The sequence below is a fragment of the Pisolithus orientalis genome (genome assembly GCF_024613125.1).
Source record: "Pisolithus orientalis strain OTSU chromosome Unknown F5J12scaffold_33, whole genome shotgun sequence".
Classification (NCBI taxonomy): Eukaryota; Fungi; Basidiomycota; class Agaricomycetes; order Boletales; family Pisolithaceae; genus Pisolithus; species Pisolithus orientalis.
In genome coordinates this window covers 39,392-54,622 of record NW_026260814.1, presented here as the reverse complement: position 1 = coordinate 54,622, position 15,231 = coordinate 39,392, and the positions used below count along the sequence as shown (strand labels likewise).

Here is a 15,231-nt window from a genome sequence, read left to right as displayed (position 1 = left end):
GCACGGTTTCTGTGGATCTGAAGACCTAGGTATTCTTTGCATCCACCTAGATCTCTGGATTCCCATTTCTTCATAAACTCATCTTTCTTTGCTTTTAAGAGTTTAGGATGAGATCCTAAGAATAAACCATCGTCAACATAGACAAGGAAAATAACCATGCCTGCATTGGATTTAAAAATATAAATCCCTGCATCCACTTTGGATTGAATGAAGCCCATGCGAAGTAGGGAAGCATGTAGGGCTTTGTTCCATGCTAATGCTGCTTGCTTTAAGCCATAAAGAGCGCACAGCAACTGATAAACCTTGTGCTCTTGACCTTTAACTTTGAAGCCTTCAGGTTGTTCCATATAAATTTCTTCATCCAGATTGCCATAAGGAAAGGCAGTCTTGACGTCCAGGATGCTCATTTCCCAGTTTCATTGAGCAGTGAATGAAAGTAAAATTCGCACTGTCTCAAAACAAGCAACTGGTGAGAAGGTGTCTTCAAAGTCTGTTCCGAATTCTTGTGTGAAACCTTTGGCCACAAGACAAGCTTTATATTGACCATTGCTTTTTATAGCGAAAACCCATCTGCATTTAAGTGGTTTGTGATCTGGTTTTGGATCCACAAGAGTCCAAACATTTCTTTCCTTGATTGATTTGATCGTGTCCTTCATAGCATCGAACCATTTCTTTTGGAGTTCCGGATTAAGTTTTAGGACATCTTTGTAATGTTCCAGAGATTCCTTAACATGTGTGGCAAGAAGGAATTCAAAGGTATTGGTAAAATACCCTTTTTGGTCTTCTTCTTCTTCTTCTTCAATGCGTGTGGTTTGAGAAGGACCTGCTTCAGGTGTAGGTGGAGTAGTTGACTCAGGCAGAGGAGTCAAGGGAGAAATGGGAGGATGAGAAATCCATTCCCTAGGAACAGAAGGAGCCTGTGGCCTAACAGGCAAGGGAGGTCTCCTTTCTTCTTGTATTACTCTTCCTTGTTCCCTAGTATTGCGAGCATGTTGCTCAGCATTTCTAATCCACTCCTGAGCTGTGTCCCTATTTTCACGAATATCCCTCTCGATTTGTACAGGAGGTCTAGCTCCATAAATATTATCAGGTCGAGATGTGGGAATAATTCTGCATTTAGGATGAGGTTCCCTTTGTTCAGCTTGTTCTGGGTGTGCCCTTTGAAGATTTCTGTTATCACCAGGAACAGGATATGGTTGATGAGGGTGTTGAACAAGATTGGGAGGAACAGCAGGTGCTCTGTGTGGTCTTTGAGGTTGTATAGCTGGTCTGTTTTGTTGACCACCCTGCTGTGGGTTTGGATTGCAAGGTTGTTGTGGATTCTGTGGTTGGACTGGATGAGGTCCAAGGTTGGGAGGATCAATCCCAAAATCTGGTAGGTTTCCACCAGCATTGCTAGAACCAGAAGATTGGTCATCTTTGGAATCAGGGTCACTTGAGGTATTGGATTTTCTTTGAATACTATCCAAACAGAATGGAAAGGAGTCTTCTACAAACTTGGCAGTACGAGATAGAATGACCTTATGGCCATAAAGAAATCGATAGCCTTTAGTTTTGGGTTCATATCATTTCGATTGCATGTGGGTCCAACTTATCCTTTCTTTGTTCTTTTGGTACCCAAACATAGGCTTTGCAACCGAATGTGTGAAAATAAGAAATATCTGGAATTTTCCCAGTGAAAAGTTCAGCTGGAGTCTTGAATTGAATCCTTTTGAGCAGTGTTCTATTGTACACTCAAATGCGAAGTTCCAATATTTCTTTGGAACACACACATAATGACAAATAGCTCCGGATTTCTCCAGAATAGTTCTATTGAATCATTCTGCATGGCCATTTTGTTGTGGTTGATCAGCTATAGAAAGCTGATGGGCAATTCCTCTTGAAGTGAGGAGCATCTTGAATGTATTTCCCATAAATTCTCCCCCTCAATCCAAATGGAGAGTACCCAGTTCAAGATTGAGTTGGCATTGCATAGCAAGAAGCCATTCAGTAAAGTGTTTGTAGGTATCTGATTTATTCTGCATATAGATGCAGAATCCAAAGGAAGAATAGTCATCAAGTAGTGTGAGAACATACTTGGACTGGAAGTAAGATTCAATGGGAAGTTCCAAAAGGTCGGCATGAACAAGTTTGAGAGGATGAGTTGCATGTTTCCATGATGGTTTAAATGACTTGGAAGCCATTTTGCCTTGTGCACAACCCTTGCAGGACTGAATTCCATGTAATGGAATTTCAGGAAGACCTAATCAGTGAAGATGATGCATAATATTGTTGGCAGGATGTGCCAGCCGATTGTGCCAAAGTGATTCAGCATCCATTTTAACCATTGGGCATAGGACTGAAAAAGCATTGGAGGGTGGAAGCAGAACACCCACAAACCAATGTAACAGTGAATTAGGTGAAGCTAATTGTGCTTCAACTAAAATCCGGCTGTCAGGTGTTCGGATTACTTCATTGTATGAAGTCACTTCACTTCTATATCCCCTTTCTAGAAGCATATTTTGAGAGCATAATCGCTTCGAAAATTGAGGGCTGTATACCACATTTTCTAAGGAAAGAGTGGAGCCATTTTCTAGCTGCAACACTACAGTTCCTTCACCGATAATGTTGACTCTTTGTTTTCCAGCAGTATTAGCTAACTGTGGAGATTGATATTTCTTGAAAGACAAGAAATCAGAGTAATATGGAGTCACATGATGTGAAGCTCCAGAGTCAAGCATCCAAATAGACTCACCTTTGGGAAGTATGATGTTGGCTGACATGTCACATGGGCAACAGTCAAAGGCATTGTATGCATTGTGGTCGAATTTTCCAGGGTGGTAACCACTGACTGAATTCTCCAGGTCATGATCAAAGTCTGGTACATCAAGACAAATAAAAGGACGAGGATGAATATAATTCCTTGGATTTGGTACACTCGCATGAAATTCTGCTAATGATAATTTAAGTGGTCTGCAAGATTTTCAGGAAGACTTGGTAATATGTCTGTTTCCTTGAATAACCTGTGACACATCATCTGCAGAATTCCTCTCTCCTGCCATGCATATATCAACCAGGCTGGTAGCTCCCATTCCATTCTCAGGTTGGATGGGTGAGCTATGTACAGTCCCAGCTCTTGACTCAGTAGAGGGAAACAGAATCCTCCTCGATAGAGGATCTGAGTTCTCCCATTGTAGGGATTCCTGAAGGGATAAACCCATTCTGAAACCCATCAAGTTTGAGCGATAGGCATGCATGCAAATAGTGCAGAAGCAAGGAGAATTAGATCTTGGTATGTTGACATGAGGAGTCACTGACTCAACTTCAGTAATGAAGGAGTTCTGTATCTCCTCCTGATACCATTCCGAGAGAGTACTGTCAGGTTGGATAGGTAGAGTGGGAACATGTCCAACATGCTCCATGGCCATTTCGATATCCTCAGTGGTTAACTTGGGACTAGGAACCCGAGAAGCAAGAATAGTGTGGGAACTGGGAGTGGTTTCCATTTCAGGATGAGGGGTATTTTCAGTAGGTTGATCCAGAGAATACTCTGGAGAAGTATGGTGGAAGTTGATAGCATTGATATCAAAATCATCAGAGGGATATTCCTCTGGGACTTTTTCAATTGATGCAAGGTTAAACTCCTCAGCACCTTGTCTGGGGATGTCAAGCTCATTGGTTTGGGCTTTAGCCTTGCCCTTACCATGGCAATGATTTTGGTTATGTCCATGGTTGGACGAACCACCCTGCTGATTATTTTGTTGAGGGTAAGGCTGGTAAGAGCCTCCCCCTCTTCCATGATTTCCCCAAAAACCACCACATCCACCTTGGCCATGAGAGGAGCCACCACCTCCACCATGATGGTCTTGAGTATTATGCGAGCCCTTGCAGATATTGCAGAGGGGTGGTTTGTTCATGCGAGATAGTAAGGAGTTAGACTCCTTTTTGATGGTAGTAGAAGAGCCTGAAGACTCTCCAATTTGTCTTGGTAATAATGATTGACCAGATTGATGAGACCATAATTCCTTCATGCGAGGAATTACTGCATCAGGGCCTAAGTGTGCAGGATCAATGGAGGATAGGATATTTGTGGGAGCTTGGTCCCAGGAAGCAGTCATGGAATGGATGAGAAGCAATGACTTCATTTTATCCAAAGTGATGCCTTGACCAGATATGGTTTTGAAAAGCATATTAATCTCAGCTATTTTAGCCATGAGATCATCTTTGGGTTTGATTTGAATTTTAAGGAGTTGTTGGAACTCCATGAATGTCGTCATGGCAGAAGGTTTGCCATATTTTGCTTCGAGGTCATCCCATTTTAATTTAGAAGTCGCATGCGCGTCAACAGAGAGTGCGATCATTGGATCACAGTAAAAGGTGATACACCCCTGAGCACATGAGTCCGAGATCTGCCAGACTCGAGCTTCGTCAGTGTCCATGGGTAATGCTTCCGTTCCTGATATGATTCCCCACACTCTGAGTGTTTGAAAATAAGCCTTCATCATAACTTGCCAAACAGCATAGTTCATCCCATTAAGTTTCAGGATGTTCTTTCCAAGACCTCCTTCAGAAGACATGCTAATAGATGTCAAGGATTAGATGGTCATAGAGGAAAGTTTTTCATGGATCAGTGAGTCCAGGATTAAATGTTCCTTGGAGGAAGGTGCACATGTGTTTACAACACTTGCAAGCATGGGACTTTTGTCCAGGTCGAATCTGAGTCCTTGGTGATTGGCATTTTATTTTTGGTTCTGGTTCTGTGCCTTTCTCAGCATAATGCCAATCAGCAATGCAAGAACTCTGCTGAACATTGTACTCGAGGAAGTCGAAGCACAAGTCAGGGAAGTAATGGTAGGATAAAAACAACCATCCCATTTCATGAAGTCCATGGGGGTTCGAAAAGCCTAACCATTCAGAGGCACAAGAATAGGGAAAAGGGAACCAGCCATAAATCTGATTACCATACTCCCTAGAAGCTAAGATTTCGTAGACATTGTATGAGCTATCTAGGCAGGGTTTGAGAGATCCATCAAGATACTCGAGGAATTGGCCTGTGGATGCGTATGGTACATCCATGGTACTGGGGAGAGGATAATTTGCACTTAACTTCAGCAGCCACATGAGACCAAGCAAGAGTGCTGGCAAGTAGTCCGCAACATCTGGGTTGGCTGTGAGATGAGTCAGTATCACAGGCCATCGCATGTTCGAAGTCAGCCAGAACCACATTTGTTCCAGGCCAGTAAACAAATTTTTTGTAACCAGTAGCATCAAGGTACCAAAGAGTACCTGTAGCTTTGTCGTAACCAGTTCAGGTTTTGTCCATACCTGCATATGCCTTAAAGGTGTTGACAAACTCCAATAACTGCAAGTCAAAAAGATGTCCCCCAGGCCATCGCTCTCTGAAGAAGAGGGGGATACATTCAACGTCGGTAATTCCTTCTCTCCAAAGTCCTCTGTAATGGCCTTCCAGATACTCGTGCCAAACCCTGAGAGGAGGGACAAGCTCATGGAAAGGGTTTCCTGAGACATAGAGGGGATGGCAGTTGTAGTAGATGTAGATGAACATGTCATGAGTGATGGTGGAGGCCAGAATGGTCCAGAGGGCAGGATCTTCATAGGTTAGACTGGGAAGGTCACAACCATTGAAGTGAGTGATAGCATTTGGAGTAGAAAGGAATGAAAGTTTTGGAGCAAAGTCAGTAAGATAACCATGAAAGGCAGTATGGATACCTGGGAGTTTGAACAGTGTGTCGAGGCCTGGATATGTTGGGAAGCCATCCCAAGTCACCTCAATCTGGGAAAGAGGGACATGGGCAAGCAATGGTTGCAGGCACACAAAGAAAGATCTGCTACTAGGTACCACGTAATGCCAGTGGGAACAATCTCTAACATATATCGCCTCCATATATTCCACAACTTTCTTCACATACTCCTTCCTCCATTTATTCCCTGTGTACATGCCATCACAAGAGTGGGCAGCTGCAATTTCAGTTTGTTTTGCAACGATGAGAGACATGCTAAGAGAAAATGCATAAGATTCTGTTCATAAGTTATTAGGGACGCAACGTTAAAGTAAGTCAAACTCTGTGATGTTGTTGCTGACAGCGAGATCGACCTCAGCGATCAAGGCATTAGCCTGAGTGAGATCGACCTCAGCGATCAAGGCATTAGCCTGAGTGAGATCGACCTCAGCAATCAAGGCATTAGCCTGAGCGAGAGTGTCACCTAATGCCTGTATGAGCTCCAGAGGAGGAGTTGCTTCACAGTGAGGGGGAAGTGGATCGGCACCTCCTTCAACTGTGTACAGCAGAATGGGATCAAGGTTGGCATCGTCATCGCGATCAGGAATCACATGGAGAAGATAATGGGGAGGCAGAGCCTCAACCATAGGAGGATGGAGTCTGTCATGAATGAGACATAGATCAGCTCCCATGGCAGCAGCAATGTGAGCACATACCCAGTAGAGATGGATGTCATGCCATAAAGGACCAGCTAAGGCTGCAGTCCAAAATGTGACAGAGCATGCAAACATCTCCCTAAAAGGTCCATATCCTCCAAGTGAAAGATAGAAAATAGTAGTATAAAAAGCCATAAGAAGCGACACAATGTAAGCAATAATACTCCATCCTAGCGCATCTAGGCTGTCAAATGGCATGCTGATATGGCCGTTGCCAGAGATCAGTAAATGCTCATAAGACAATAGCACACTGATGGTTAGATGTTGGGGCTCATAACCTATTGGCAGAGGAAGGAGGATGAAGGGGAAAAGGGCGAGAGCTAAGGACGAGCACTTGCCTTTATGATTGGATAGAGTGTTGAAAGTAGTCGGTATTTGATTAGAGCTATTGAGGCTTGTAAACAGTAAAGTAGAGTTGATTGACTGAACTGCTTAGGGGATATGGCAAAAACCCCTTGGTTTATATACATGCAGGTATGCACACAGACCAGGTGATGCATATGGTAAGTAAAGATACTACCTACTATGTATAGTAAAGAATGTCATGGAACACCATAGAATAAGTGGAGTAAAGTGACATCATTGTGGAGTCACTTATAAAGCATGACATGATATGAGTAAGACTCATTGTATAAGCAAGTCTAGAACCAGTAATGAGAAACACCGTTAACTGGTATTTCCAACATGCACATGAATTTTGTCTGGAAACATTTCAGCTCCTTTTGATATGTTCCTGATGTTGACTCACCCAGACTGAGGCCCCCACCAACTCCACCCATGTAATAATAGCCACCATTAGTTTCAGGAAATGGAAGGTTGCATTGTAGTGAACAAGTTCGAATTCCCTATGAGAAGTCATCTTGGTTGGAGGAAAATAGGGGTTGGAGGACTTGTGTTTTATTTCTTGCTTTTGTTTTCATGTTTGTACCACTGGACTTGGTGGCAAGCAGCCGCATTGCTGACTAAGCACGCGTGCTGTGTTCATGCAAGTTCAGTTTACCAAAAAAAAAAAACAAGTTCATGACACAGGCCCTCAGTAGTAGGGTGATTTCGTCTCGCATTTTGGCAAGTTTTGAAGTTAGAATTATTACTTTGGGGAGTACCCAAAGGGCCAGGAGGACTGGCAAGAGGTATTAGACAGGCAGAGCTAAGTATTCGTTTCAGTTTGCATTTTTACATTTTTACTACACTTCTTTTCTCCAGCGGGAACCTCCCTTTTGGGTCGAGCACAAATCTCGCCCATCTCTGACTATCACTATTTCTAGGTACTATCTTCTATTACCTATTCCTACATCTGGAGCCCACCGCGAGGGGGGTTCTGTTTGTTTGGGGAAGGAGTCACCACCTTATGACCACAAGTGCTCGGATCAAATAGCTAAGTCTTTCAGAGTTTTTAAATTCACTGCAGTCTACACTTAGAACATCAGAAAATTTTCAGGACTTGTACTCGAGCGAAAAATGACAGGCGAGCGACATTCACGAAGGTCACACGAGTCAAGAGCCAATTCTGAAGGCAAATTGATAGTGGAATTTTTGCGAAGAAGCCGTGAGAATGCACCAAAAGAGCTAGAGGAAATGCCGCCGAGGCATTCAAGTGATGCACCGCAATTCTCGGGATATGCGACTGCCTTTTTAGGTATCTTGAAAATGTCCGAAGACTTTGCGAACATGCGGAGTGTTTCGATGATCGAGAATGGGCCAAATGGGCATGTTAGTATGCAGGCGGCACAAGTTCTGATGCCTGGTACGAGTTTGTCGAGGAGCATTCGAGCTGGCCCGAGTTTGTGGTGGCTGTTGCACGCTTGTATCCAGGGTCTAGGGAGTGGGATCGACAGTATTCGAGAGATGATATTTACAATCTCGTTGACAGGCTTGCAAGGAGAAAAGTTCATTCACAGGAGCAGCCAACAATCTACAGGGTACATTTCCTCGACTTGGCGGCATATCTGCGGGTCTCGAGACAGCTTGAGGCTGATGAAGTTGAAGATCTCTATTTACACAGCTTTGACAAAGAATTCCGGCGTGCAATTGTTCGGAAAATGCGATGTGACGATCAACGGCGACATCGGACGACCCATGGCCCATGCAACAAGTAATGTTCACGGCTACAAGACTGCTTCGGAAGGGATTTCGCTCAGAGCGAGCACGAACGAGCGCAGAAGACCACTACAAGCCACGAAGTGACCCAGAATTGAGTTCGGACAAGCAACAACTACCTTCGAAGTGTTTTCCATCTACAGCTACAGATGACTTGCTGACAACCAATGTGCAGGGATCTACAGATTTATCAGGATACATAGAATGCAAGAAAGTCCCAAAAGTAGCTTCGACAAGTCCTGCGCAGCCACACAGTCCACCCGAGAAGGCAAAGAGTGAAGACCGAAGCCCCAGCAGGCTCGTCGAAGCAGCAGCAGCAGCCTGTTTCCAGACGAAAGAGTTTTCTTTGAGTACAAGTGAACTACTGACTACCGAGTTACAGGAAGCGCCAAAGCTCGAGCAGGTTGAACCAGTGCTAGTGGAAGAACTGCTCGTAACGAAGGTCCCAGTTGAATTCGAGGCAGATGACAACACTCAAATGGGTTCTTTGTTTTGTTCACGTGGAGTTTCTCTGATGGCTACTGGTGTGTTGCTTCAGGAGTCCTGTCTAAGAGGTCAAGGCGACGAAAGAAGCGACCTCGGAGATCTAGCAGTCAGCGAAGATACACATCAGTTAACCGATGACCTGTTTGTACCAAAGATTCCACTCGAGTTCAAGGCAGAGAGGCTCGGAGAACAGCCGAAGCACACAAGAGTTGGAGTCGAAGAGCTCGAAATGCTCGCAGGCAGCCCCGAAGCGAAAAGGTTGGCAGACGAAGGGATCATTGACTCACACAGGGCGCCACAGCGCACGAATCACACTGGGTCGAAGGTTGTTGCAAGAAGAATCAGGATCGAGGAGCCATCGAGGCTCGTCATACGAAGGAAGCCGCCAGAAGAAGTTTTTTCGAGTCGAAATGTTGAGGCACACAGCGAGGATAGATGCCCTCGCACTCGAAATATTCTGCGGCCGCGCAGTGTCAGAAATAAATGTTTTATTCGAGGATTCGTCGAGCGAATCGACGCGCGCACTCGGTGCTAGTAGGACTTGTGCAGAAAGTCCTGCGATGTTGACTAAGCGGAGTCACGTGACCGCTCTGCGCGTCGCGGCCACGCGCACTCAAGTACTACATACTGACGCATCTAGTATTACAGGCCAACTACGCAAGATCGCAGCGATCGAAGGGTATGAAGAATGGGGCGAACAAGGTACCGTGTGGAAGCTACCACGAATACAAGCGACAGTGACGACAACGAGAGCGACATCGGCAGTGACTCGAGCGACAGCGAAGACGACGACGTCGACTTTACTCAGTGCAGATCGACAGCCACACGAGATAGGGAGAGCCGTTCCATTGAGACAAGGCACGAGGAGCGCGGGTACTGAGCTCGACGGCTCGAAGGTTCGTTTTGATTTTGAAACATTTTACTTATGTCTGTGTTATTCTAGGGAAGCCGGCTATCTACGGCGAACAGCGACTGCGGTACAAAGAAGAACAACGACGATGACGCTCGGCATAGATCGAAGGCTGCGCAAGGCTAGAACAGCCGTTAGATGGAGATGGGGCGCGAGGAACACAGACACTGAGCTCGACGGCTCATCGGTTTGTGTTGATTTCGGAACGTTTTACTTAAAACTACCTTATTCTAGGAGAAGCGGATGTGCGAGACGATGCTTGAACGACGTCCGAGCAGCGGCGATTCAAGGATCTATGACGATCTACGAGGAGAAACAGCGGGCCATCGAGGAGAAACTACACGACGTGATACGATGGCACTACTACGAATGGGGTGAGCGGTCAGAAGGCACAAAGGTGATATTGTTCTTGTCGTTCAGTACGGAGACTATGCCTGAGGAGATCGTATATAGACGAGCGATGGCGACAATGACGACGGCGGCAACAACAGGAGCACAGGAGACGATGTCGATGGCGCTGGATGCGAAGCAGTGGCCATGCAATGCGAGAATGGCCATACGGTGGATACGAGGCACGGTGGACATGAACGATGAGCTTGATGGCTGAAGGTTTCGTGTTCGTTTCGGTATATTCTACTTACATCTTCGTTATTCTAGTGCAGACAGATATCTACGACGAAGTGCGATCGCAGCGCGGGAATCCATGACAGACTACGAACGAAAGACGCGCGAACATACTGCGGAACGAGTACCAAGACTCCCGTTGGAACCGCGACTGCGACTGTCGAGGATACAAGAGCACGCGCAACATGCGAGAGACGTTGGGATCATGCGGAGCGAGCTCAATAGCTCGGCATTTCATTTTTACTTCAGGATGCTTTACTTACACCTAGGTATATATAGGGAGAACAGTTATCTACGACGAGACACGACCGGTGTTCCAGCGATCGCTATACGAGAGACCACAGCAACCTACGAGAAGAGACAATGGAGAGTCGGTGCGAAGATATGTGACACGATACAACGGTGCTACTACGAATGGGGCGAGCGAGCTGGACAAAGCGAAAAGGCGCCTGACAATGAGTTACAAGCAGTTGTGCAGTGTACACAACGACACCCGAGCAATCTAAGTACGACGGCGCTGGGTTCTGACATCGACGGATGGCGTTTCGAGGCGAGAAAAGTCCCTCAACAGGGAGATAGCCGAAGGATCTTGATTGCTGCACTCGACGGCTCAAGATTTTGCCTTTATTTCGTATTATTTTGCTCACAGCTACGTTATTCTAGAGGACGCGGTAGCTACGGACAAGGAGGGTCGCATTTCGAAGTACGAAGGAAGTACGAACGACTATGCGAAGCGACAAGGGCTCGAATTATCACCGAACGATGGTCGTTCGAAGCAACAGCGAGCCTTCGATCGAGGAGAGACTTTGTAGAATCACATGCTGAGCTCGACGGCTCATACCTTCTCCTTTGTTTTGTGTCGTTCCACTCACAGCTGCGTTACTATAGGAAAACCCGGTATCTGCGATGGAGTACAGTGGCATACGAGGAGATACAGTGGACCGAAGAGTCGAAGTCGCACGAGGCAACTCGACAGTACTACTATGAATGGTGCGAGCAAACAGGATACAGCGAAAGGGTGCCCGACGACGGGTTTCAAGTAGACAAGCAGTGTAGCCATGCATCGAAGTTCGCAACGAGGGAATGCCTGACAGAACAACGACGGCACGCACGAAGCGTCCGAGTCACACAGAGCGAGCACAGCAGCTCGACATTCAGTTTTTACTTTGAGCTGCTTCACTTACGACTGCTTTATTCTAGAATACGCGAAGGACTACGAAGTACAGGCGAAGCTTTAAGTCACCTCGATGTGGATCAACTGCCAGATAGACAAAGTAGCACTCGACGGGTTCGAAGCGACGTGAGTTCACACCCAGAGCCCGAGCGCTCTTCGTTTCCTTTCATTTTTGTGACAAGTTACTTACGAATGTTTAGTGTTAGGGTATTAGACGAGTGCGAACACGAACGGCCAGCTATGATCGAAGGAGACTACTGAGTTGCGAAGACAAGCATCAACTATGAAAGCTTCTTGGGGCTGGTGTCGAATGAAGCAGAAGCAGAGTCCCTCGAAGATGGAGGGGAGAACCTCGCATGCCATGAAAGGTCGCTATGGGAGCGATATGTAGAGCTGGGACGAGCGCGATGGGGTGTGGACCCGAGGATGGCTGCACGGGAAGAGAAACTCAGCAAGGGAGCTCACGGGTTCAAGGTGACCAGTTCTGTTTTGTTTCGAACATGCTCTACCGCAAAGTACAGTGTCCCTAGCATGAAGGGAAAGGCGATCGACAGGGGTGTACGGCTCGAAGCCATCCATCAGTACTTAGCATCAAGACTTCGTCCGCCTGACTGTGAGGTCAAAGGCCGACAATCAAGATCGAAGCAAATTAGTGCCTGTATCTGCCGGGGTCGAAGACCTGTCATCGGGGAGGACTCGAGAGTCTACAGACTAAAGGTGACGGGATTTATTTTAGTTCGAACATATACTACGTCAGTGTCCTTTGTGTCTAGGGTTGAAAAGTAGCAAACAAAGATGGACGACTCAAAGTCGCTCGGCGACACTTAGCGCAAGGGCTTCGGCCACCAGATGGAGTACCAGACGAAGTATGAGAAGTCAAGCATGCACGTGTGCAGAGAGTCGAGGGTACGAGAGAGAGAGGATGGTGTAGCGAAAGCCACGGTGAGCGTATCGACATATAGATTCCCTTCATACCAGTCTGGCTTTGTGCGACGTCGTTCAACCGAGTCGCGCTAGTCCTTGGGTGATTCTACTCACCCCGACATGTAGTTTCAGTATTCTTTCACTTTTTTTATGTGCTAGATCGTCTTAAGGACGAGCAGGAGCCGAGAGCACATATGCGTATAAGGATGGTAAATACATGACTGAGCGAGAGTTTTTTTTAGGTACATATATGTCTTTGAACTGCCTCGTAAAGGGCAGATGTCCGCTATACCAGCCGCGGCGCTGCGTCACACCCCGTTACCGATTCGCACAGAGACTGTGCCTCGAAGACCAGTCTTCGACTCGCTCTGCACTCGGCTTATTACTCACTTGTTTGTGTGCTCAGAGTTACCTCTGTGGTCATTCAGTTCGAGAAACTTGGGGGGCTGTGGAGCGGTTGAGGGCCGAAGGGGTCGTCTGTGAGGAGGGCGAGAGTTGTGTCCGAGGAGGAGAGGTTTTGGGGGCAGAGAGGGTTGTGCTGCGAGGCTGGGAGCGGGTCTTGGCGAGGAAAGGGGTCGTGTTTGAGTAGCGCGAGATTAGAGGGGCGAAGAGTTGTGTTTGAAGGGCACAAGAGTTTGAGGGTGAGGATATGTGGCGAGGCCGAGGGAAGTAGACGCGAGGGCGAGGATGTTCGTGCGAGGAGAAGAGCGACCGAGGACGGTCGAATTCTAAACCACCTCTCGGATGTAGGGAACGAGTCCGCATTCCCTACGAGAAGTCATCTTGGTCGGAAGAAAATAGGGGTTGGAGGACTTGTGTTTTATTTCTTGCTTTTGTTTTCATGTTTGTACCACTGGACTTGGTGGCAAGCAGCCGCATTGCTGACTAAGCATGTGTGCTGTGTTTGTGTGAGTTCAGTTTACCAAAAAAAAACAAGTTCATGTCACAGGCCCTCAGCAGTAGGGTGATTTCATCTTGCATTTTGGTGAGTTTTTGAGGATAGAATTATTACTTTGGGGAGTACCCAAAGGGCCAGGAGGACTGGCAAGACATTTAGATCAGTAGGAAGACATCCCAGAGCTAAGTCTTCATTTTAGTTCACATTTTTACATTTTTACTACACTTCTTTCTCCAGAGAGAACCTCCCTTTTGGGTCAAGCACTATACTCACCCATGTACTGATAATTACTATTTCTAGGTATCTTCTGTTACCTATTCCTACAGCATTGACCCTTCAGTAGTGGGAGGGAGTCATTTGCTTCAGCATCTGCAGATAGTGAAGCAGAGAGTGATGGCAAAAGGGCATGGTGCTGAACTGTATGTAGTAGATCAAGGGTAGACATCCCAAATGGTGAAGTGAGTGATGGCAGGATGTCCAAGAATGTTATAGCACTCCTCCAAGTGTGCATTCAATGCATGTGGTACTAAGTCAAACACTGGGTGGTTTGCATCAACATATAGCTCACAGACATGCTTCAGTGCAGTCCTGTCGACCATGAACTGCAGTGGGGTCAGTCAGATTAGCAGAAATGAATTGTGAAAGAGAGAACTTGCCTTCAAGTCCAATGCACCATAGTCCTGGGGAGAGTCAAAGATCAATTCAGCAACTCTGTGAGGGAGTATCTGTAATTGGACTAAGATGCTAGTGAGTGACTAAGAAATTGAGGTGCTCACCTTGTTATGATCATGCCATTTGGCTGTGTGGTTTACATGATCACAATAGCTGTCAAGTTCTTCTTGGAGCCAAGGTATGAAAATCCATTGAAAAATCATACTAAACAAAAGCACAAAAATAAGTTTGTGTTCAGGATTCATGAAGGTGGGCAAGACACTTATCATTGCAGAGTGTTATCTATGTCATACCAGCCCTGGTGTACCCCATTGTCCAGAAGTGATTCAAAACCAGGAGTGAAATGATGACAAAGTTGGGACCACATGATTTCTGGTTTGATATTTTTCCTAGAGCACATCCACTGATGTTGCAGGGTTCCCTCTAGTGCAGGGTCATGCCACTGGTGCAGCATAGTTTGGGCATTTGCAATACCAAAATTTTCAGAGCCAGGGTCACTCTGAGTCACAAGGGGAATGACTGCAGCCCATTTGTCAGTAGTGATGCTTGAATGAGAAAAATGAAAAAGACCTACATCCAAGATTGTCAACCACATCAAGGTAATAAGTAAGAATGAGCTGTGGGTTTCTATTTGAATGCCAGACATGAATCCAGAGAATCTTGCTAGAAAATGGTTCTACACCTGTGTGAAGAGCAAGGCCAACCAGTTCCATTTGTTGTGTTGATCCGCTGCCCATATATTGTTTACTCCAGCTGCCCCAAAATGTTGACACTGGAGGTGGCATGCCTTGCACAGGCAATGAGATGTGGTTCATAGGTGGCAAAATACTCTTGAATTACACTTCTACAAAATGGGGAGTCAGGGAATGATGGTAATTGTTAAGCATGTGCACACCTGGATACATTCATGTTCCTCTTTTGTGTCATAGTCTTGTCTTGACCCTGGCTGGACTTGGCCTCATATTCATTCAGTCTGGCCTCAGCCTTGCCAATCCCATATCTCCAGTTAG

At 46.1% G+C, this 15,231-nt stretch overlaps 4 protein-coding genes across 4 annotated transcripts; 3 read left to right on the top strand and 1 right to left on the bottom strand.

Annotated features, from left to right (window-relative positions):
• The first annotated feature begins 8,317 nt into the window (after positions 1–8,317).
• F5J12DRAFT_850875 (uncharacterized protein) lies at positions 8,318–9,596 on the top strand. The gene has a single exon (XM_051746532.1). It carries the CDS (start codon positions 8,520–8,522, stop codon positions 9,552–9,554), a length of 1,035 nt encoding a protein of 344 aa, XP_051596977.1. The 5' UTR covers positions 8,318–8,519; the 3' UTR covers positions 9,555–9,596.
• An 11-nt stretch (positions 9,597–9,607) lies between these two features.
• F5J12DRAFT_850871 (uncharacterized protein) lies at positions 9,608–10,683 on the top strand. The gene has a single exon (XM_051746531.1). The coding sequence runs from the start codon at positions 10,018–10,020 to the stop codon at positions 10,534–10,536; it is 519 nt and encodes a 172-aa protein (XP_051596976.1). The 5' UTR covers positions 9,608–10,017; the 3' UTR covers positions 10,537–10,683.
• F5J12DRAFT_850866 (uncharacterized protein) lies at positions 10,540–12,188 on the top strand (the record flags this gene model as incomplete). The annotated part of the gene is made up of 2 exons (XM_051746530.1): positions 10,540–10,866; positions 11,203–12,188. Coding segments are annotated over 2 exons (1,113 nt in total), but the record flags the coding sequence as incomplete, so codon positions are not given.
• Positions 12,189–13,980: 1,792 nt separating this feature from the next.
• Positions 13,981–14,934, bottom strand: F5J12DRAFT_725221 (uncharacterized protein; the record flags this gene model as incomplete). The annotated part of the gene is given in 6 exon segments (XM_051741613.1): positions 13,981–14,124; positions 14,153–14,205; positions 14,223–14,274; positions 14,326–14,482; positions 14,515–14,740; positions 14,796–14,934. 6 exon segments carry the CDS (start codon positions 14,932–14,934, stop codon positions 13,981–13,983), a joined length of 771 nt encoding a protein of 256 aa, XP_051596974.1.
• Positions 14,935–15,231: the final 297 nt, after the last annotated feature.